Consider the following 24,365-nt stretch of genomic DNA (forward strand, 5'->3'; position numbering starts at 1 on the left):
GCTTTGTGACCTCTAACTGTGCCTTTATACATGGGAATGAGGCAAATGAAGCCAAACAAAGACAGAAACTCTGTATTTCCAGGAATAATCAGCTGTTTCCAAATTTCCTTGTCAGTTCTGAGCCTTTGAATTTTACTCCTATACATAAAGTCTTCATTTTTCTTTTGTGTCTTCTTTGTATTTTCTTTTTCTTCTCATTGCTCCTTATGGCTGTTGTGTGTGAATTTATAGGCATTGTCTCTTTGCTAATTTTGCTCAGTCTGGTTTGTGAGTGGGTATCCATGAGAAGATGCTTAGCAACTGAAGGCAGAGCTTCAAGAGGTGTAACTATGAAAGCATTTCTGCTGCATCTGACTTCAGTGTTTCAAAAATGATTTTAATATTTGGATTCTCCTTGCCAAGCTTAAGAGGCATGTTTTGTTTAATTCCTTTTTTTTTACAAATACCAAGTACTTTATTGCTTTGTTCCACTCATCCAGACTATAGACAAGTTGGTTTATTCAGGGAGATGAGTGAGTAAAACTTCCCTGTGTAAATCATTTCGCACCAGAAACACCCTATACTTAAAATAGAAAAATCAGCTCTTCAGCTGTAAAAATGTTCTCCACTTCATGAATTTTTATTAGGCACATTTTTTTCCTGCTAGGCATGCTAGTAAGTCTGCAAGCCTGGTCTATCCAGCTGGGGAGTCAACTAATAGCATTAAATGAGAAACAAAAAGCTGGAGAAAATGTTTGGTGTGGACATCCAGTGGTTTACATCATGTTGTCCTCCTTCCTTTTCCCTACTTGCTGTAGTCGTTGACTTGCCTTTGGCATTCACATGAGCTAAAATATCTGCCTGCTGCTCAGATAGCCTTGTGCCAGGACTGAAACTGGAGCATATTGTTCCATCATTAAACGGGCAACGTTGAATACTTTGGAAATTAACAACAGCTGCAAGTTCTTCAGCTATTTTTATTTGTACTGTGGCTCTAATTTTTCTAGTGTGTTTGTGCTGAAGTCAGAAGAGGAAAGGAAAATAGATCCCCCAAGAGGCTGATTTTTTGTTTTTAATTTAAAAAAAGGCACTGCCTAACAAAAGCATCCATAAAACAAATAGTACCAAGGGTTGCCTAGCAGTTTACTCAGTGTTGTGTGGGCCCTTTAATGTCGTTGCTGGTATGAATTTCTGAGGACTTTAGTGACACCTTAGTGTACAGTGAGGTAATGAGTGAGGTAATTGGCAATTTCCACCATCAGCCTTCTCCTTTAAAAGTCCTGCTACTAATAGCATCTGTCTTGGCCTTTTGTAAAGACTGCTGGCAGCAAACAGTTTTCCATTTTATTTATATTTTATGCTCCTAGTCAGAGATATAAGCCTCAATCCCCAACAGCCACTCCGTTTGGTGGTCTTTGGATGAGTCCCTAAAGTCAAGCTAGGAAAGCTTTAAAGGATGATTGTTAAACAGGATTTCTTAAATATCCTTCAAGAGTCCAGTGGCTTGAATTCCTCCCCATAAGTCTCATGATCCTGTGTCAGGAATGACAAGGCAGAGCCTTATCCTTTCTGAAAGTTCAAGAAAATGCTTCTTAGAGCAGCTGTAGGAATCAGGCATAAGTGCATTGTTTCTTAATTTGAAAAGCAATTTAGCAAGAATGTATTTTTTTCCCTTTAACTGAAGAGAGAGGTGGTCCAATTCTTTTGCCTTGTTATGTTACCTAACTCATGGCCAGAGATCTTTTAATTAGGCTGGACATCATTTTAGAAAACTGCATACCACTATGGGAATTTATAGGCATTCCTTTAAAGGTGTCGAATATGGGTTGGTATATATCTGGATTTGAGTGGAAATGAATAAAGGCAATTATTATATTGCTGTTCATATTCAGTAACTTAAAATTTTAGGGAAGTGCTAAACCTGTCCCCCCTAGCACAGGTGCACTGTGGGTAGTAAGAAGAGTCTTCTTTGTATATGGAGCCCTATTGACATATTTGAAGGACTGAACCTTTATTTGGTATCTGGTGTCCAATTTGGGAGTCTCTAAACTGATAAAAATTTCTGCTACTTCAGATGAACGTGGCTTTATTGACATGGGTTAGCAACCTTGCATTTAAGTATTAGAAGTTTTCATCTTCTCATTGAAAAAGAACGATAGCAAACGTGAGCCAAAGGCAAACAACCTTGGAATGATCAGGTGCCAGGCTTTTCCTTTCCCAAATTAGAGGCTAAGCACACTACACAAAAAAGGATTTATTTTTTGACTTGCACTTTGGGAAGATGATAAAAAGATTTCTGCCCTGGGCTCACATGAGGAGCTGTAGATAATTCATGGTGTCATGTTTTTGTGTCAGAAAGGGCTCAAGGTACAAAACTCGGTTGTAGGTGAAAAATTGTAATGCTGCGTTGCATGGAGGAGAGGTGCACCAGGTCTGTCTGTAGTATAAAAATGACAAAGCCAGTGGGGTTGTCCCTTCCTCAGTACCTTTGCAAGATGTTTTCATTCCTGTACAGTGGCCAGTAATGGAGAGACTACCTCTGTAATTTCTTTGGCTGCCACCCCATTGCTTTCTATCCTCTGAAGCCTTTTGGGAAACCTGATGGGAAGAAGTCATGGTTGTGGCTCAAAGTCAGTACCATTTATTCTGGTTAGCTCTAAGTTTTATTCCACTTCATATTTTTCTGGTTTTCTTGGGCATGTCATTGTCTTCTTCACCTTTCTGCCCTACTGCTCCTATTCTTTCTTTCTTTCTCTCATCCATGAGTTTGCGTTTGTAGTTACAGTATAAAGGATCCTTTGCCTGTGCAGAATTGCCCTAGAGAAATGTAAGAGCAAGCATTAGTGGCTTTGTACTGCAGTGCTGTTTCCCCTCTGAGATGAACCCAGCACTTGGAAGAGCAGCTGGCAGGCCTATGAAGAGAGGGGCAGCAAGCCAAGCCATATCCTGTGAAAGCAGAAGCAATGCCCTTGAAATCTCTGGAATTGCCCACTACATGCACAGGGATTAAATTCTCTCTGAAAGTTCAGTTTATGCAACATTATCAACACTGACCAAAATATGCAAGTGTGTCTGTGCTCGTCTCTGAGCTCTTGGTACTATTTCCATCTCTTAGTGTAGGCAGGCACTATTAAAATCCTCAGCACTTTCAGTCTAGTTGAATAATTTTCTAGCTGCTAGGTTTATAAATTAAACATTTATGGCCATATTTCATGCTATTATCCATCCATAGCAATACCTCCAGGCAAGGATCTTGAGCTTTTTCGGAGTGTAGGCCATGTGTTAAAGAAGAGCGAATGTTTCATTTATGCCTCATCTTACTCTTGCACTTCTCAGTTGCAGAACATCCCTGAGGTAACCTCATATATTTCTTGGGAGGAAATAACCTTAGTAAGAAGTTTTTTGATGTCTGTGTGGTCTGTGTCAAAGGAAACAGCGGAGTTCACTGCAGCATCCCAAATTTTTTTTTTATGTCTTTTCAAATAACTTCCCAACACACAAATACGATCTATTGTCTGCAAGCTGGAATAAAGAAAAACAGTTATCACATGAACCACAGACAAGGGTGGTAGCAAGAGGTCCAGTAGTAAGAACTAGGACATTTGCATTCTAACTGCTATTAATGGAAGCTTGATGGTGTCCCAGAAAAATACGTGTATATGGACAGATGTTTGAACAGGGGGCATGCACTGAATAACAGTGAGAGGAGGCATGTAAAAAGCTACCCACATCCTGCATGTCCTTCATCAAGTTGAGAAGTGAGTGGTTTGAGAGGTGAAAGGAAGTGTGAGCCAAGTTGTGGCTTCTGTACGTAAACAAAGAGGTTATGCAAATTCGTCTGGTTATGTGTATCCAGTATCTCCTTCTAAACAGTCATCCTAAGAATGTATTTTTTTCTTCTTCCAGGAAGCTAATTTGAGTGTGGTACGACTCAGGTGATAAAGCAAGGAAATGATCCATTAAGAAAAATGCCAGAACTCATGTGCTTTTGGTTTAAATTAAGAGATTTGTCACATTCTTAGTGGTTTATGTTGAAATTGGACAATCTGGGACGCTGTAGATTATTGTTTAGGTACATTCAGGCTCCTAATAAAAGAAAAGCAAATAGTAAGTTCTTACGTAGGAAGTTACTTCATTTGGAAGAATGCTTTGCCATCAGTAAGGCATTGTTACTTGCCTGAAAGGGTTGTCTGTTTATTTGCTATTCTAGTCCTTTAACAGGAAATACTCCAAGGACAAATGCTTAGTATTTCTTCCTGCTCAAATAAGTAGTTCTGAAGTACAGCTATTAGATTTGTCTCACTGGAATTTAATAATCATATGCTATTGCTATGGCAGTGTATTGGACTGTCTGAAAAGGAGTCAGTTTAGGTTCTTAGTTTAAATTAAAAGACATTGATGTTTCAGTCTACCTGGTGAGTGTCTGCCTAAAAGCCACAACACAGTATCTCTCTAAAAGCTTGAATTGACTTATTAAACAAATACAAATTACATTCTCTCAGCTCTTCTGCTGTTTCTTCTTGTGAGGAGAGTTTTGGCTTGAGACAGAGATGTGTTTGCTGCTGATCAGTAGGAACTTTAATAGACTGTGTGCAGGAATAGAAAAATGTTGTTATTAGCCTGGATGAACCCAGGCCCATAAACTCCTCCCAGTGTTCCAGTAACTGAGTCCCAGAGCAAGTGGGTTTCTGGACTGTGACATGGAGGTGATTGTATGACAGCCCTGTTTGATGAGCCAGCCTTGCAGACCACACAATGCCTGCCTTTGCTGTGTGGCCATCTGAATTTCAGCGTTTACTTCAGAGTAGTTAGTCTAATGCAGCTGGAATGAACAAACTAAAGTTTCCTTTTGAACTGTTCCTCCAGTCCCATTATGGTCACTAAACCAGGTTGGACCTGTACCTGTATCAATTATACATTGGTGCTTTTCCCTTGAGAGACTGAGTGGCCTTGTGAGGATGTGAAGGACACAGTAATGATGGCTGTTAATGTAAGTGTGTAGGTAATAATTTACTTCACTGTTAAGCAGGTGGGAGTTGACCAAGTATGAAGCTTCCCCCAACAAAGCATTCAACTAAGTGCTTCTCTTCAAAGAAGTACCTGGATTCTCACTTGCCAGGGTTTTTTAGAAACTGCTTTTCAAATACCAGAATGTTTCCAAGGTAACCTTTTTAATCTGCACTGTGTTCAAATGCTTACTAATTTAATATACACGTGACATGTGTAATCTGATTTAAAATTAACAGATGCTCCTAAAAACAATTTAACACTAAACGTGATGGGGTTCTAGAATAACCTCTTCCAAGGTGAGAACTTGCCTTGGCATTTCTTACCTTCCAGGTAACAGCAACAGCACTTAGATAATATTTCATTGTTATTGATTTCTTTTGTTCCCTGCACCACTGGGTGTGTGATTGGTCATGGACTCTGCATTTTTTTTTCTTTTTCTTTTATTTATTTTTTTTGAGTTTGAGGATTTGATATCTTCAGTGTTACACATGTTTTCAAGACTTCTAATCACAAAGCATTTTGATCCAGTATTTGCAGTTTTAGAATAAATACCTCACAAAAGTGAAAAGATAAGTCTTAGTTGAATAAAAAAAATGTTTTGTTTTGCAATAACTCCTCATAAGAAGCATGTGAGGAAGGTGTGCATCCCTGGATTAAATGTCAAGAATGAAAAATAAGGGTATTAGGGAGAGAGGAGCAAGAGTTGCTGTGATTATGCAGCTGCGCTCTGCCCTCTCAGCTCGTGCTGTCTCTCTCTGTGGAACAAATGAGCACATGGGGTGGAGATATAACATCAACAGAACAGAGCCTGGAAACTCCCAAGGCAGCTGCCCTATGTCCTAGGAACCATCCAGGAAATCTATTTTCCTGCAGCCTTTGATGGGCTGTCCTAACCTAACTAACCAGCATCTGTAATGCAGTGCTTTTAAGTGCCTCAATCTTGTTGCACTGCAAATGACTTAAGAAAATTGAGTCTGAATTAATCTTATTTTGCTCAGTCTTTCTTTGCTTTGGTTTTATTAGTTTGGTAGATGAAAGGCAACCCCTGAGGATTTAAGTACTAGGTAATTTAAAGGCTGTTTTCATTCTTGGGTTGGTAAAGTGGAAGAACAAAATGTGTGTAGGAAACAGGCAAATTTGCCAGTTCAGCAGGGACTGGAGTAGTTTTAGATAAAAACTAGGGAAACCTCAAACTAAACTTTGCCATTAATAGTACCCTAAATAGCACTGGTTCCTGCCAGAAAAAAGTGTCCAGTCAGGGTTGATGCTGGAGATGAACCAAGCTTCCAGTTCTTAGTCAAAGGAAAGCTGGTTTGGTGCCTGTGTTCGTGGTGTTCATTAGAGGCATAAAAGTAGAAACATCACCAAATCATTTTATATGAAAAATTTAATTCAGGTTTGTTTCATTATTAAAGAGACTGAGGGTGTAAATAGTGATGTCTTCACTTCTAGGATGGTCTTCTTTTTGATTCCTGACAAGTGATCCTTTCTTCCTGACACCCTACTTTATGGGCTGTTTTATGATGTGACTTGTTCTGTAATTAAAGATTGCAAATAATAATACCCTTGGCTTTATTTCTCATGCACTTATAAAAGTAAATAGAGTAGTTGCAGAAGTTAAATTCAATTTTGGAGCTGTGGAACCTATCCAGTATCGTTTGAAATGGATCAACCTCTGCAAGTGGAGTTGGGAAAATGTTACATCTTTTTGTTTTTTTGCAGTTGGAACAAAAAAGTCTGCCACTACCCACCTTGAAGCTGCAGAGACTCCAGTGGAATGTTGAGTCTGTTTTGCTTTTCTTGGGTGAAAATGCCTTCAGTATGTGGCATGGCTCATGCTTTCTTGCAAGTTTAACATTAGAACCTTCAGTGTAGGGTTAATTCCACCAGGAAGGTTTAAATGCCCCCACTCCCCAGCTTTTATATTTGTGCAATTATTGCTGCATTCATGGGTGTAGAAATGAAAGAAAGAAGGTAAAGCAAGTCCTAAACTTCTCTGATACCAAAGCTCACTTGGTACTTTTGTAAGCGTCTGTTTTGATGCTCTGATGAAGAACTGAGCTTATTTCACAGAACTGGTAACTATCCTAACTGTGCTTTCTAAACAGTTTGAAAAAGATTGAGTACAGCTGTTCCATCCAAGGTGGTCTGATGGTGCTTTGGGCTGATGTGAAGTTGGATATGAGTCAGTGGTATACCCTGGAAGCCAGAAGTGCCAACTGTCCTGGATGCATCAAGCACTGCATCACTTGCTGGTCCAGGGAGGCTGGTCCAGTGTCCTGCTCTACACTGCACTGGTGTGGCTCCACCTGGAGTTTTGGGTGCAGTTTTGGGTGCCACAGTATTACAAGAACATAAAATTATTGGCAAGTGTCAAGAAGAGAAGGGGTGACTGAGGTGGTGAAAGACCTTGAGGGCAAGACTTAATGAGAGGCAGCTGGGATCACTCGTTTTGTGGAGTGTGGAGAAAAGGCTTGGCGGTGATCTCATTGAAGTCTATAACTTCCTCAAGAGGGGAAGTGGATGGGGAGGTGCTAATCTCTCTCTGGTGACCAGCAGTAAGACATGAGGAGATGGAATGAAGCTGCATTGGCAGAAGGTCAGATTGGACATTAGGAAAAGATTCTTCCTTGAGAAGATCACTGGAACAGCCTATCCAGGGAAGTGGTTGTGGCACCAAGCCTGTCAGAGTTCAAGGAGCATCTGAATGTTGTTCTTAGCCATATGGTTTAATGTTAGGTAGTCCTGTGAGGAACAGGGACTTGGACTGAATGATTTTTTTGGGGACCTTCCAAGTTGTGGTATTCTGTGATTCTGTGGTAGTTGTGCTTATTAATTTATCATATTAGTGCTCACACATACGAGGAGATAATTAGTAGGTGTAGCTACTATTAGTAGGTGCAGGTGAGAACAGAGAGAGAACTGAGAGCTGAGTGAGGTCATGTGTATGGGTGAGGTTTTGTGTAGATGATTTATTGCCCCAGTCGGGCTGTGGGAAGGTGCAGCAGCACTGGGGCACTGCAGGAAGGGAGGACGCTGTCCGCGGTGCTGAGCACTGGCCCTGCACCCTCCCTGTTGTGGGCTCTAAAAAATAAGGGTGCCTTGCTTTGCCTTTCATTTTTTTTCTTTTTTCCTCCCTTGGATATGGATGAGGGAATTATGTTCAATTGAAATTGCATTGTTCTGGGACTGAAGTGCATTTGCAATTTGCTGCATACTGGGGGAAAGAAAAAAAAAAAGAAAATTAAGCAAATAAATGAGTCAGGTTCCTTAAATGAAATGGCACACAAGGGATATTTGTATTTCCTCTGTGGGAAAGGTTAATAGATCTAAATGTAAAATAATGCTTTGTGATGGGAAGCTGTCTAATGCTAAACCCACATTAATTCTAAATAAAAATATTATAATTAATATGTGTGCTCTGAACAACACAAGAAGTAATAAGAATTAGATGCTTGTGCTGAAATTTTTTACTGTTGCAAAACACACACTGTTTAATTCAAGGTGGAAAAATTTTTCTTTTACGAATCCTATTATCATAAATATTCCCTTCTTTCTTAGAGAAGAAAACGTCTTAACCAAAACAAATTGTCTTAACCAAAAAGTTTTAACTAAACCATTTAATTTTCTTAGGAAATATATGAAAATCATTATTTATACTGTGAGTTGTATGGCTTTGTTATCTTGGTGTTGGTGAAAGAGATGTAAAGCCAAAATAGCGAGCTCAGCGTCTTAGAATAGTTCTGCAAACGGGCTACTTTCACCCTCAGCTGTTGGTATCACCAGGAAAGAAGTAGGGATGAATTTTGATGGATTCAGGAAAGGCTAAAACAAAATGTGTTTTCTCTAGCGAACTGTTTTCAACCTTAGGCTACACTTTCCAGATTCAGAATATGCTGTCTCTTACTTTAATGGATAATTTGCCCTTTTCTTGGCAATGGGAGAACAGGATGCCTCATATTCTTGTGTCTGCAAATAGTCTTTCAAACTTTCAGCACACAGAAGTTCTTCTGATACAGCCCAGCTTGTATCTCATAATGCTTCCAGCTCTTGTCTAGGCACTGAAAGGGATAGTGTTCTGAAAACTGATGCAGTTTTAAAGGTCAGATCCCATAAAACATTGTGATTCGTAGCCAATAATGTGCCTTCTGGAACTGCTTATTTAGTCTGGAGTTGCACCATAGACTTTATCTTCATTTTGTCTGGGTTTCATCAAGTATTTGCCAGGTGCAGTGACCAACGAAACCAGGAAAGATCTGAATTTTCAAGTGGCTTTCTGTAACAGAGGCAGCAGGTATAGACAGTTGTTTCTCAGATGCTGTGGAGCCACATGGTGACAAACATGTTGTCCTTCCTATTTTCTGTTACTAGTTTGATCTAGGAGTATGGAAGACAGAGTTCTGGTTCTGTGTTGGAATAAGATTGTGTGATGCTCGGAAACAATAAGATGTTTAAGATGTCAAAGATACTTCTAGCTCTTTCTTTCTGTTTGTCTGTGTATTGATCTGAGCAGAGCTTCAGAGGCTGTAGCCACAAGACTGGCATGTGGATCATCTTGAACCCTACTAATGTGTAGCATATACCTAGCTAAGTGGGAGGTTACAGCCACTAAGCAGGTCATCCCAGAGTACCAGGTGCCATTTCCATCATATCAGTATGGCAGGTCACTGATAAATACCTGAATCTACCTTGGATCCTTATAACTATAATACATAATGGAAAAGAAAGGCTTGCCCTCCGTTGCTGGTAACTGATAGGTTTTCATTGGCCTTGTGACTGATAGCAGCCCCATGCCACCTACAGAATCTGTCTTTGAGCAGATGTCACAAACTCACTCTGGATGTCCCTTCAGCATACAGATAGAAATTGCCCTCTATCTGCCCTCCACAGGCATGGCTGTCCACAGCAGGCTGCTTTTTTCATTGATACCCATAACAAAAACACTGTACTTGTACTAAAATATGCATATGGGGCTTTATTTGCTTTTACTTTTTTGTTATTAATTTCCAAACCTCCATTGAAGGTACTGGCTGTGAATCCCCTGATTACAAAGAGTAATTAATTGATCAGATCTATTTTCTTTTTGTTGTCCTGTGGACTGAGAGATAATGGTGTGCAGTGTGGAGGATACTCCTGCTAGAGACAGTATTCCTGCAGATCCTGCAAAGCCTGTCTGTGGAGTACCACCCAACATTCAGTGAGCAGGCTGCCTGCTCTAGCATCCCCCACACCATGTGTGTACATGTGCATTTTGTGTTCTGTGTTTTATGGTGTGATCCAAACCAGTCTTTGGCTAATGTTTTGGTAACTCCTATTTCTCATTGCTCTTACTAGCAGCTGTAACATTTGCAATATCAATCTGTGCCAGGAAGCAGGTTTCCTTTTTTAAAGGAAATCTGAAATAATTTAGAGGCTGCAAAAAAGGACAGCTTGCAATTCACATTGCTACAGTCTTGCAGAGAAAACAGGCTACAAGACAGATGCTGATTTATTTAAAATAAGAAAAACAAAAAACCAAGTCTTGTGTTTTTTCTCTGCTTTTCTTTGCAAACTTAAGGAATATATTCAAGCATCTGGCTAATTCACATACCATTAATTCTCTAAAGATTACATATGCACACCCAATTAGACCTGCATAATTTATTTTTAAAATGAATGTACTCTCATATTTATATTTTATAGCTGTGCCAAATTCTTAAAGGGCATAGAACGGAGAATTTTATAAGAGAAATGTGCGAAGTCCTTTCCCTAGAAAAGCTGTGAGTATCAGTAGGGCTGTACCTAATCTTAAAGACTAAGTTTTGGCTATTAGTGAATGGGTAAATGGCTTTTTAAATACATGAATGAATGCTTGTTAGAAAGTCTGAGATACAGCCTGTCTTCGTATGGGAGCTGGTGGGGTGGCACCTGTCCTGATGTGTGAGGTTCCATTATGTTGCAGCAATATGACTAATCTTCCCTTGGTGTCTGGTTTGTGGGCTGCAGCGAGCCCCTGCCAGCTGTGGTTTCTTGAGGGTTTAATAGTCCCAAACAACTACAAGGAGATTGCTCTCCAAAGGCTGAGAGCTTGATGCTGATGGCATATGTCTCCTCTTACTCTTGTATGGCTTTCCACCAGCCTAGCTATTGAGGCCAGTACCACTCAGAAGAATAATTTGGAACTTGGCAAGTGGCAGATTATAGTAGCCTTCTTCAGAGGATGTATGTGGGGTGGGAAAAGCTAATCTGTACCCTGACCCCTGTTTGTGTCTCTGGTGCCTGAGTGCTAAAGGCACTAAGATCCTTAGAGGCAGTGACATTCTCGACGGACTCTCAGCAGCGAGTTCCTGCGAAGTCTGCTAACCAGCAGTAGAGAGGGTGGTTAGTAGCCGCCTGCTTTGTGTCAGGCTTTACTGGAGTAAAGTTGCCATGGAGATGGGTGGGAGTTTAACTGAGCAGGGAGCTCGGCGGTTTGCCCTTGTGCGTGTAAATCTGTCTGACGTGTCATGTGGATCAGATTTGGCTCTGCTGCTCACATTTGAGGTCCACTTGCTTTTTTTGCTCGGTTCCTATGTAGGAGAGCTGAGCAACTGCCATGCAGTATTCATAGCACTGTGATATTAAAGAAAGGCAGAACTGGGATTGGTGCCTGTTCTTCTAGGGACAATTTAAAACTAAATCTGGCCACCAAAGGATGTTTAGTGCAGGTACGTAAGCCCTGTAAACTGGAAGGAACTTGCCCAGGCTGGAGCCTTTCTTGTGACAGCAATAAGCATATTGGCTGCCTGAAAAAGAGAATTATTTAGAGGCAGAACAGAAATCCTACAGTTAGGGAGATGTTGGAAGGGGGAATCTTCCCAATTCATTTTAGAACTTGTAAAGCAGATTAAAATGTAGGGGGAGAGTGCTGAATATAAATGTCTACTTTACACTTACAAAGGGTGTGCAGGCTCCACGTGCTCAGAAACATTTCTGGGAAAACATCAATTAAAATGCTTGAGACTGACAAAAGGCTTCAAGGCTGTTGAGGTAAATGGTGACTCATACTGGCTGAGAAGCAGGAAGGAAAAAAAATTATTTATGCCATTTAATGGCAGTGCACACCCCAAGCTGTACTCTGAAATGAGGCTTCCCAGGGGGTTGACCTGCAGGCACTGGGATTTTAGCCAATGTCTGCTGCTCTACAGCCTTCAAAGGTGAAGAGCCAAAATATTTTTCAGTGACTTGGCAGCACGCCTGTTGGGTTTTTCAATGCATGTAGGTTTGCATGCTGTTACGGAGAGAAACTTGACATATTTCTAATTTTAGAGTAAGAGGAAACAGCCAGCTGGTGAAAATATTTTGAAGGAAGGGCTAAAAAGTTGGAAGATTTGAAGGAGGTGGGGAAAAAGAGGGAATAGGGTGAATGCAGAGATGGATCTTTGAACAACACTTGCTTCAGTAGAAGTTAAGGAGTCCTCCTGAATAGATTGCCTGGACCATGGCATCAATTTGAGAGGGGAACAAGGTTTTTGCTTTGTTTATTCTAGGGAAAGAGGGCTGGTCCTTCCAGCATAAGCTAGAGCTTGTGCAACTCGAAGACTGTTGTGAGCCTGTTGTGTTACAGGCCTGATCACATGCATCAAAAGCATCTTCTCCTCCTCCTTCTCCTCCTCCTCCCTCAATCCCCTGTACCACTCTTAACAATTTAATCCGTAGCAGTTTGTCTTCGCAGGCTGTAATTGATCTGTCTGTGATTTAGCTCATCAGACACTCATTAAAGAGTTTGCAGCCTTTTTTATTCATGAAGAGTGAGAGTCAAGAATCTAAAACCACTTCGTCTTTGTCTTAACTGGATTCATTTAGTATTCTGGGATTTGGGAAGGCTAATAAACTTAAATGAGCTATTATTTAAAGGTGAGCTGCCAAGTGAACGTGAATAATGATCCAAACACTGGCAGTGTGCCAAGGGTTCTCTGTCATCAGGTGTCAGGTGTGAGCAGCAGAGGGAATTGCTGCTAAAACCCCAGATATTCCTCACTGCTCTGCAGCGGGCGTCCCACAGTGCCCTGCCCATGTGTGATGGGTAATACAGCTTGCAGGAGAGCTGCTGGAGTTGTGTCTGCAGTGAGGATGGCATTCTGTGCTAGTGATGTCAGTGGGATACACAGAAATATTTTGTGCATTGTGTAGAGTTGGAGCTTGACATCTGGTTTTCTTTATTAGGGGCTGCTATTGTTGTGAGCTGCCGCCTGCGCTCTGGCAGTGCCCGTAATGATGAGCGCTTCTCACGTCGCTGGCGCACACATGCTGAGAAAATGCCTGTCACAATCCTTTCTCAGGGATGCACTGGCAATCTGCAAAAGAGAACAATACCCCTGAGCTGCAGAAAGCAGTTTTCTTTAATGAACAGTTGAGACATTTCCAAGCTGTAGGAAGAGGAGATGGGATAAGTGGTTCTCCGTTCTGCTCCTTCCTGAGCCTGGCTTCACAAATCCCACACTCCCAGAAAGATAAATAATTCCCTATAACTGTTGAATTTACTGTGTACTCATATGTGTGGTATCATCAAATTGCTTATGCCTTGGAGGTCATGTAAGGGGCTTTAACCACACATGGGCTCTTAAGTTGTCCATGGTCTTTTAAGGCAGCAGTTCTGCCAGAGAACACAAGCAGCTGGATCCTGTGCCAAATGTACTGACTTTGTTCGGGAGCTGTGGGAAGCTGCTGGGGCCCTGCGGACAAGGGGCTGCATGGGGGATCTGGATCCTGGCAGGACACATTGCCATTTACGTGAACTGACTTCCCTCTTGCTGTGTGTATCTGGATTGGGAAATCTTTGGGAATATAAACCTTTCCTAACTGCTCAGAGTCACAGTATTTATAAATACTCTAAGCTTGTGTTTATAGCTGTACATCATCCTATGTAAATATTAATATCATATTTTTCTTTCTTTGTAGTGTACAGAGGCCAAAAAGCATTGCTGGTATTTTGAAGGATTATATCCTACATATTATATGTAAGTAGTCATTGCCTTTCTTTTTCAAAAGAGAATTAGATTCTGTAGGCTCTTAGACTGTTAGATTTTACTGTCTATACTATAGATAAGACTGTAATTTTACTAATTATACTTTTTCTGTAACTTCTCCGAGACTTTTGCAAATTTGAAAATGAAGATGCAGGAAACTTTCATTTCCCTCTTCCCTGTAACCCATCTCTTTTCCTTTTTCCTTGTTAAAAAAAAGTGTACAGATTCATTTTGCCACACACCCCAGATGACCTTTCCAACTGAAAACAAAACTCAAGTATTTGAACAGCTCTTATTTCAGAACACCGAAAGGAAACATAAGTAGAGCAATGTGAAGACAGTTATCCCTTTGTTTTGAGCAAGGACAGGTAATCAGACAGAATAGCAAGAATGCTTTGAAAGTAACTTTGTCCCTGTGCTAATACTGTTGTTTAATTTAGAGAGCTGAGATGATTTGTTACCCATGGCATTAACTGTCCTTTTGATGAGTGGCATCTACATTCATATCAGGCTTGGGTATGAACCAAATGTCAATGACCTGTAGGTGTATGACTGAGGATCTCTTTAATTGCAGTTTTCTGTTTCATACTGCCCACAGCAATGACAAAGTGGAGGAAGTATGTGGATGAGAGGTACATTCCATGTGGATTTGGGGACAGAAAGGAGATAAATGTAGTAAACTTTGTATCTGGGTTGTATAACTTCATAATTGCAAACAACTCTAAACGTAAGTTTTAAAAACATGAAAATTAAGTGAGGTGGAAGAGCATTAGGCTATCTATTCCCTGAGCAAGCTCTTTCCTGCTGAAGGATTGGAAGTTACTGTAATCCTTATGCTACCCAAGAACTTCCCTCCCTTTTCTCTTCCACCTCCACTTCATCTGCCAGAAGCAGGAGAGAAATGCTAGAGACAAAAAGCAGCCAGGAAGCCAGTTGTGAAACAAAGCCCACAGAAAGAATGAAACACCATGATTTGATCGTCTGTGATCCTGGGTATTAACTACTTAGGAAGTGTTTGTGCCTAGAACTCACTGTCTTTTTTTCAGGTGACTGAAATGTTGAGAATTACTCATAGATGGTTGGCCAGAACATATGGGGGAATTTAAATAAGTTCATTTTCTTTGCATGCTAATAACAACAGGACTTCCACCTACGTTTTATTTTGCTTTTCTGCAATGTGGGAAAGAAGCTGGGATGTTATAAAATTATGAAAATCCCACTGTACATTGACATTCAATGTTATTGTTCATCACCTTGGTGTTTTGCTTACGTTTCTGCCCACATGCTTTCACAGATAGTGTTTGTCTCCCTAAGCAATACAAAGGGATGGCTACTTGGAGGTTGGTTCAGACCCTTTGTGAACATACAGAGTCCTGCAAAAGCAAGAGTTACAAAAAAAATCCTGTTGTGTATTGACAGTGTCAGGTCAATCAGAAGACTGTCACTAGTCATCATGTGTTCTGTGGCAGTTACTGCAGCATGGTGTTACCCAAGTCATTGCATGAAAGTGTTGTGGTTGCCACTCCTGAATAGTGCAAGTAAATGGAAGAAGGAAGGGGGAATGGGCAGGATGTGTGTGCTCGGCGATTGTGCCAGTGGTGATGAGTGTCACATTAATGCAAATGTTTTTGTTGTGATTGTAAGTAGGCAAGAAGAAACAGTAGGGAAAGGCGATAAGGATTTGGGGATGGTAAAGGTCAGAGGATAGATACTATGTGGGACAAGTGAAGGAATAGGGAAAGGAGTGGGGAGAGGATATTTGAGTGCACAGGAGCTCAGTAGGGTTAAAGGGGGGGATGCACCAAAGCAATACAGCTCGTACAGGTCTGCGGTGCCTGGGCTGTTCTACTTTGTTAGTTCTGCAGTTTCAGTTTCTGTTGTCAAGGGTCCCCAGCTCCTTCCTACCTGTGCTGTCTTTTCACACCTGTGTGGTGGAGGAGAGGCACAACTCCAATCTCAATGTCTTAGGGTGAAGTCCCATTGCTTCAGCACTTGTTTGACCCTTCACTGAGTTAATTCAATTTGCTAATCCCACAGAAAGTTGTTCATTTTAGCACATTCAAGTCAGTGTTGAATCAGCTTGGTACAGTTTTTGGCAAACACTGGTGAAATGGGAGGAAGGGAGTACTCTGCATATTGTGGGGGAGGAGGCATGAATAGCATCGTCTCCATCGGCATATGGTTACATGTTAAATCATCTAAAGGCATAATATATAACTTTGTCCTGAGAGTGCCTCCTCTGTACAAATCTAGATCTGGGATGTGCTGTAGTGAAACGGGTTTTATTTTATCCTACAATTTCTGCAGCAACAGTCCATACGAAGCAGATATATTTAGATTTATATTTAAAGGAGTTTGCAATAGATTCCATTTGTTTCTATCACTGGTTTTCTGAACAAACTTTTTTCTACCCTGTTAATACACGTAGTCTCTCCTTTGGTCTTGAGACTATCTTTGGAGACTTACGAAATGCAGCAAGGCAATCCTTTTTAATGATTTCCTTGTGATTTCAGTCCCATGCTGGCACTATGTCACATCTCTCATGGAGACAGTTGGTATTATAATGAAAAGGTTGGCATGTCAGCTCAGAAATGCCAAATGCTGTGTCTATTCACAAATGCAGTGTGGCATGCTGGGACCAAGGTATCCCTGAACTGGCCCATCTGCATGCCTTATCACTTCTGGGTAGGCACATCCCCCAAGAAAGTGACTGCCTCTGTTTAAATTACCCACAGTAATAGAAATCTGGTGGACTGGCCTATAAAGTGGTGGTTTGCTTTTATTGGATGTTTAAAGGCAAGATAGCTGAGTTAATCTTTCCTGTAAAGGCTCTACTTCGCCATCCAGAGACAGATAAGAATGTGTCTGCTAAGCCAGAGAACCATGTGCCAAAAGAAGTGTTCTGGAAAGTCAGCTAGATTTGGGCAGGTAAAACTTGACAGCTCCTCTTTTGGAGCATAAGTTTTTTTTAGGTTTTTTTTTTAGTTTTTTTTTTTATTATTATTTTATTCAGTCTGCATTCCAGTATAATAATTTTAAAAAGAAAAATCAGAGATACTTTTCAAAACTTTCTTGAAATTTGTCTGTTATGCTTTCTGTCTTAACATCTAGGGCAAAGGTTGGAGATCACTGATCCAGAACTAATGATACGTCTTTCTGTCCAATTATTTATTTGTATTAGTATTTTTTTAAAGTACTTTTTCCAGTGGACGTAATTATTCTATCCTTCATATATCATCATCAGCTTTAGTTTAATTCAAGGATGTTTCTTCCAAATGTAATTCTATTTCTTAAGGCTAGACTGAGGAATTGATAATTTTCCAAAGTCTTTTCCCTCTCCTGTGTAAGATACAGCTTATTTCAGACCAGAAGTGAACATGGAAAGCTTACCAAGAATTTGAGAGACAAATGTTGGTCTTCTGTCATTAGCACAGACAACTTCCAAGACTGCTCTTATTTCCCTAACTCATCCAACCATTTCTCCATGTCCTTGTCTCCTGAGTCACCAGACACTTTTGTCATTTAGGTAGTTTTCTCCTACTTCAGCACAATTATTTTTTATATGATCTAGAAAAATAAGTAAGCAAATATAAAGCAGAGAAAGGAATTAATCATTGGAGTCTAATTCCTATCCTCTGGAAAAGCAGGGAGCCAAGTTGTTCCTGACTTTGCTTAAAGAATTAGATCATACGCCTCCTTGTGTGGATGCATGGAAAGTGAATCAGAATTTAAAGCTGTCTCAAGAGACTTGACTGATGCTCTAAAGGGATCCTCATCCCACGCTCACTTGAGTAAGCCACCTCAGACTTATCTTAGATGTGCTGATGGTTGGCAGAAGAAACAGTCAAGGTACTTTTCTTCCTTGGCAATAATGTGAATAGTAACAATAGAGAATGCATTAGATTGCAAAACCACCTTCCCTTGTAGGCAGATGCCAGCAGCACTTAAGATACTCCAGTTGTTTTTCCACTTCTAAATTGGGCATGAATAGGAGCAGGACGGCTGCCTTATGTTTTGCTGATGAGTAGTGGTTTGATTGGAATGATTGTGAATGTCCCCCTCACTGCAGGGTGAAGTATATTTCCTGGTATGATTGATCAGTCCCATAAGCCTTTTCAGTTTATTTGTCCTTCAGTGGGTAGCTGCCATCATACTGGGGCTTTTAATGATGTGATAAATTCCAGATGAATGTTTCTAATCCTCTCCTTGCCAGGCTTCATGGCATATTTAATAAAACAACAGGAATGTTTTTGTGTATGAGTGGTAGGCATGTGTCCACAGCAATAGATATCCCATGGCTGATGTCACTGGGTCAGTGAAGGACTCACCCATAGGGAGGGGGACCCATTATCCCCTGCCCTCTGAGCCTCACCACTGTGCTTCTGTTTGTTGGGTTTTTTTAACCCATTTAGCTGCCTGCCTGTCTAGACTGTGAGGTCTGCACTTGGTTATGAGAATATTGAGGGAGGCAGTGTGGAAAGCTATGCTGAAGCTGGGGTAAATGACATCTCCTGCTCTCTGATTTGTCCACAGATTGCTTCCACTGCCAGAGTAGTGATAGAAGCTCTTCTTGCTGGACTTTGTGTCCCTTCCAGCTACTAGTTGTAGGTGAGGTTTTGCTTTTCTAACATCACACCTAGTTGTATATGTGATGATTTCTAGATGCCTCCTTGGTAGTCTGTATCTTCTTCTACCACCTCCTAAATACTGACATTTTGCATCTGAGTTCTGCCTGGAGTTCCTTGTCTTAAGCCGGTCTTGACTTCTCCAAGGTGTGCTACTAGGTGAAAGACCTCCAGAAAGAAACATGGACATTTTCTCTGGAAGGAAGAGTTAACCATTGCTGTTGGTAATTATGTGAAGAACAGAACAAAGAGGCCTCTCAGTATCTTCTAATTCTTATCCAAAGCAGGGCCTGAATTAATGCTGAAAGCAGGTGGAAGTGCTGTATTTTTAGGCTAATATGTTTCCACCACAGAAACCAGTTTATTGCATACAGCAGACAACTGCACATGTACACATTTGTGTTGATTAAATATGTTTAATTTTTCATTTAGAATTAGCATAAGAACACCAACGGAAACCAAAAAAATGAATGTTTGCTAATACTCTTTATGTTTAAAACATGTTCCTGGGCTGTATGGGAAGAGTGATTTATTTTTCTTACTGTAGAGAAGAATGAGCAATATATTAAGTTTGTGGTTTTTCATGGCTTTTGAAATAAATTTTTTGCACATTTCCACATGCTTCTCTTACTTTGCTGACTAAGTTTTGTTGTACTTATCTCACAGCCATATTCATCTGGGTTTTGAATGTGAGTCCTTACATTCATTCTGGTTAGTCCATAATAATTCTGTGCATTATCAAGAGCCTGCAAAATGTCCCAGATGAAAACATTAAAGAAGTGTTTTTCTCTTGCTGTTACTCAGATAGCTTAGAGGGCACTCCTTCCATCAACGTGTGTACAAGAGGCTGGGAAACCACCCCAAACCAGACACTTGGTGTGTTGCATGATGGTGGCTGTTGTCTGTGCTCCTGTTCTGTCATCCTCTTACGTTTACTGCTGTTAATTAAGCTGGCGTTCCTGATGGTACTCTTAGCTTTCCATTGCAATTACAGCTGCATGAAGTGTCAGCAGGTGTGTGCTTAGGGCAGTAATATAGCTGCTGATTTATCATTCCATTTGATTTGAAGCCAGCAGGGAGGAGGGAGAGGGGAGGCAGTGTAATAGTCTTGCATGCTTCCAGGCGCCTTGAATAGCTGGCACTGTACAGAAACAGAGGCCTGGATTTGCTCCAGGGCCACCACTTTGGCAGTCAGCAGCCACAGGAAGGGCCTGTTTGCAGATGTAGTTCAATGCAAGAACATAAGTGCATGGTTTGTGTCGTGAAGGAAGACAGCAGTAATTATCAGACCATCTGTATAAAAGGCAGCAGAAACCCACCACCATTGCTCAGTCCTGTGTGGCCTTAAACAGTAACAATGCAAAATGTCACAACTAGCTACAACAGTCAGTGCCTTTGAGGTGGCTAACTCCTTGCTCCAAATAAGAGACTAGAGTTACCCAGCAGGTAAGTGCCTTGCCACAAACTGGAATTTCCTTCAAGGGATCACTCACCTAAAGCAGTCTGGAGTGAATTAGGCTGCCAAATTAACACCCAGCTCAACTTGCTAGGAGTAGGTCGTGGAGAGAGGTTTAATATCTCAACATTGACAGGCCATCACACAGATGACAGACCTAATTTCAGATTTAAAGCTCTGGATGATTTTGGAGCTGGAGGCTGACCAGGTAGGCAGCTAATTCTGAGAAAAGAGAAAAAGGGGGCATCCTCTGTCTTCTTGTGGGGCACTCCTCTGAGGCCAGACCCTCCACTGGCTGAGGTGGAGCAGAGAACCCAGTCCCATCCCCTCCTCACTTCTAGAGGATGTGATAACCACAGTTATGACTTACCATGCGTTAGCCTCACTTATTCCTGTGGAGGGTATTTGATTTGAAATACCCATCAGGTCTTAATTCTTCCATGTCCCAGGCAAGAACCCTTATGAGAGGCTGAGATACAGTTTCTTCTGGCTTCCTCTCAGTGGGACAGGAAGGGTTGCACCTGCTTTGAGCCTCAGTGGACAGTGTCAAAGTGCGTCTGACACCTGAGTAATCTTGAAGTTCTAACCCTTTCTAAGTAGGGAGGCCCTGAATTGAAGTTTTGAAAGACTTGATGGCACTTAACAGTTGTCCATTCCTACCCAGTCCTTCTCTGCATTTGATCATGCAGTGGCTTGGTGCAGAAAAAAAAAAGGTTTACTATGTGTTAGTGTCTTAAATTGAGGCAGACAGCAAATTCCTGGATACCCATCGCCCCCTGCCAGCAGACTGCTTATGCTTTCCCAAAGCAGGGATGAGATGCAGTAGGACTGCCCGCCCACTGGGAGCAGCTTGAGCTACAAAGAGCTAATCATCTGTTTAATAAGGGGCCTGATGATTAACTAGAAGTCCTTGTTCCTGTTGATACGAGAAATTTACAATTCCACCTCCAGAAAATTCAAACTTGTCATGCACATTATCTATAGCTTACTTTTGTCAGAGTCTTAGGCAATGCTGTTTCTCCACTTTTTTCTGTGAAAGAAAAGGCTGCAGCCTGTGTTGAAAAATGGCTGTTTAAGGCGCTCTGTATACTTCCAAAGCCCAAGCCACTGCAATTCCTGCTAGGTTCTGCCACAAAGGGAGCAGTGAAAATTTCTGGATGGATATGTACTGTCCAGAAAGCCATGTAGTGGTACTTTACAGACAGCAAAGACACCTACCTTCCTCTGTCGGGTGGCTTTCTTCTTGGGATCTGGGAAGAGAGGGGCTGGGATTATGGTAAACCTTTGGGTAGCAGAAGATTGTAAGAATGATTTGTTTGATAGGAACACCTGAGCAAATACTCCTTATCCCATCAGAAATGGGTGAGGATTTGCTGTATTCTGCTGAGTTCTTGCACAGAGATGGTGTTTATAGGCTCTTCACCTAAAGACCAATTGAGAAATAAGCCCTTTTTCAGTTGTTGCCTGGTCTTCTTTTTCATATCTCTGTGAAGGGCAGGAGCCAAGTGTCTTGTCTTGTAGGACATTTTAGTTGTGTCAAAGCAGACAGGACTCTAATCTGACCAAATATTGTTTCTGTCTCAGTTGTTTCTGCTCTGTAGAAAAAAGGTATGTGACAGCTGTTTTCCTTTTTTTTGGTTTTACATTTTCTTATGTAGTTAAAGGCTGTGTGATTTACCAAGTACCTGGATAACTATGTCTCTAGTGCTCTTCTTGGTACCAGTGGCAGTGATTTTACTCTCAAGTACAGATGTGCACTGAGGCCACAGCTCCATTCATCTATGAAGCAGCTGTATTTATTATAATAACCTCCTCTATTCATGCTTATCAGACCTGTATTTTACAAGGCACTGTTATTGCATATGCTGAGATCATTTTTGCTGTTTATATTAAGATAAATGGTTTTGGGTGCTGTGAACCTGTAACTTCAGGTGATTGGTGGAATCATGTCTGCTGAAAATTAGGCCAAGGAGACACAAACCACCCTAAGGCCGAGGCCAGAATGCAGATGTTCCCTACAACTCTGCTCCACCAGCCAAAGACCTTGCCTGTCTTACTGCTCCTCGAGCACTTGAGTGAATTCCAGTGGAGGGTTGTAGTCTTTGTGTTGCAGCATCTTTCTGGAGAGAGATTAAACCACTTTGGGACTCAAAAACAGTTACTTAGGTGGGAGTCCTGAGTGCAGGGTTGGACTCTGTTTTGATTTCCACATTCTGTGGACACCTGTAGCAAAACAGATTCCTTGGGATAATCCCTCCACTGTGTGGTGATCTTCCCTACATCTGCAGCCAATAGTCTGTGTCTTTCCTTAGACAGCAGTACAGGCAGTGGGTTTGCTTTGAAGACTGCTTTTTATGGAGGGATGGAAATGCACTTACAGAATGTCTGAAATGAATAAAAGTTTAAGTAAACTTGGTAGAAAAATAACTCTTTCTCAATTACATAGTACACCTTCAGTAGATCTTCCCTGTTTTTCATCTGTCAGGTCTAAGTCTTGTGGCAATGTACCTCAGTGACATCACTCCTCATTGACAGCACAGCTATGACTCGGAGCTTCGTCAGAATTGTTTCTGCTAGTCACTTTGTGGTGATTGCCTTCTTTTTCTTTTTGTTTCAAGGCTTATTTGTTTTTTCTCTGTTCAGCATCATTGCATCCTGGCAGCTGAGTTGCAAGAAGATTAGATTATTTTTTAAACTTTTTTTGTCCTGGAACGAGTAAATGCATATGCACACTCAAGCTGTCTGCTGTCATCTGTTCCATGGGAGCAGACCTGAACCTTCTGACTTTGAGGGCTCAGCGTTGAATCTGCCTGGAGATGACCCAGCCTCAGCAGTTCACCCCTTATAGTTCTCATGAGGACTACTGGTCTTTTGCCTCTCCCAATATCAGGGCCACATCTGGCACTTTCTTAGCTCCATCTAATGCTACTACCAACCCCCCAAAATGTTTCCTTTGTGCTCTTAGCTTTGGTCTACTGCTGTATTTTCATTTACACAGTCCCCTAATTTCCTTTAGTTTTCTTGCCCCCCACTCCAAAACTGCCAGTGCTTCTTGTGTTCAGTGAATCCCAGTTGGTATCATAGAATTTACAGATATGTGCAGCATTCATTTAATTTATGACTGGTATGCAACGTTTTTTTGGAGTTCATGTCAGGCTTGTCTTCAGAACAAGATGAAGTTAGAGATGATGCATCTGGTTGTTGATGTGGGGTTGTGGTTTTATTTCACCTGCTCATCCTCTGTCTCTGTGTATACAGTAGGGTTTCTGCCACTACATGTGGATTAACAATTTATGTTTTGTTTCACTCTTCCAAAATTACTAATCAAACATTTTAAATGTTAAATCAGATTTTGGCCTCTATGATGCAAAACATCTAGAGCAAAACCCTAAGAGTGCTTACAGCTTCCATTTCAAAGATGTGGTGGTGGTAGGGAATGCAGCCCTTGGCTGCAGCAGCTCTACTAGGAAGGAATTTGTTCAACTGTGTAGATGCAGGTATATTTGGAGAAGAGCTGTTGGACCATTTCATTAAGCAGCTGTTATCCACAGAACCTCAGGCAAGTAAAAAGCTGGATTGTAAGGTTTGGGTCATATACCTTTATGTGAAACTCTATGCTTTGCTTGTCCATAAAGGAAGTTCAGTGCCATGATTTAAATGTGAACCTTGTCCCTGTGACCTGACACACTGTGTAACTTTGATCTGTGATACAGCAGTTTCTTGGTGTGCCAGCAGTTCAAGACATAGGACATGCAAATACAGTCCTTTCATTCCACTGAATTATGAATGAAGAGTTGTACCTTCTAAATCATAAATCCCATTGCAGACAGTTTTGAAAGAGAGACTGAATTCTTGGTGAAGTTGCAAATTAGCAAAGCAACTAATTATGTCTTGTTCTGTGTCATAGGTTAACTTTTGATCAATTAAAAGAACATTGCCCTAGGGAAATGCAGTTCTTGGGATCACCACTTATCTGTGAAAGAGGGAAATTGACTTTAGGAAAGTCTTCTGGAGATGGGTTCAATCCAGCTCTGATTGATAGTAAGGCTCATTCTGCTTCAGCTGGCATTGGGCCTTGTAAAGCAAAGCCGAAGCATGAGTTCAATTTAAAGAAAATGCATAGCAATTCAATAAATATATGTGCATGTACTTAATTGTGGGGTTTTTTTAATGAACCAGGGTCTTAATTCTGCTGTGATTTGCCGTCAGGCAGTGAGAGATAGCACATCAAAGACTTATTATACTTAAGCTTGCATGTTAGTCCTTTAATAAGCTGATTTTGTTGCTGACATTTGCCAACTAATAAAT

General features: G+C 41.1%; 1 protein-coding gene across 2 annotated transcripts in view; it reads left to right on the forward strand.

Moving 5' to 3' along the window:
• Positions 1-24,365, forward strand: part of VOPP1 (VOPP1 WW domain binding protein) — a 61,494-nt gene that overhangs the window by 29,357 nt on the left and 7,772 nt on the right. The window contains exons 1-2 of one of the 2 annotated variants that reach the window (XM_086845368.1): positions 12,832-12,864; positions 13,909-13,967. In XM_086845368.1, coding sequence (XP_086701494.1) covers positions 12,847-12,864; positions 13,909-13,967 — 77 coding nt within the window. In that variant the 5' untranslated portion in view covers positions 12,832-12,846. Of the gene's footprint in view, positions 1-12,831; positions 12,865-13,908; positions 13,968-24,365 lie in introns of those variants that run through there. The other variant, XM_086845358.1, reaches the window with a different exon arrangement.

The sequence above is a fragment of the Cyanistes caeruleus genome, chromosome 1 (assembly GCF_971803275.1).
Source record: "Cyanistes caeruleus chromosome 1, bCyaCae1.hap1.1, whole genome shotgun sequence".
Classification (NCBI taxonomy): Eukaryota; Metazoa; Chordata; class Aves; order Passeriformes; family Paridae; genus Cyanistes; species Cyanistes caeruleus.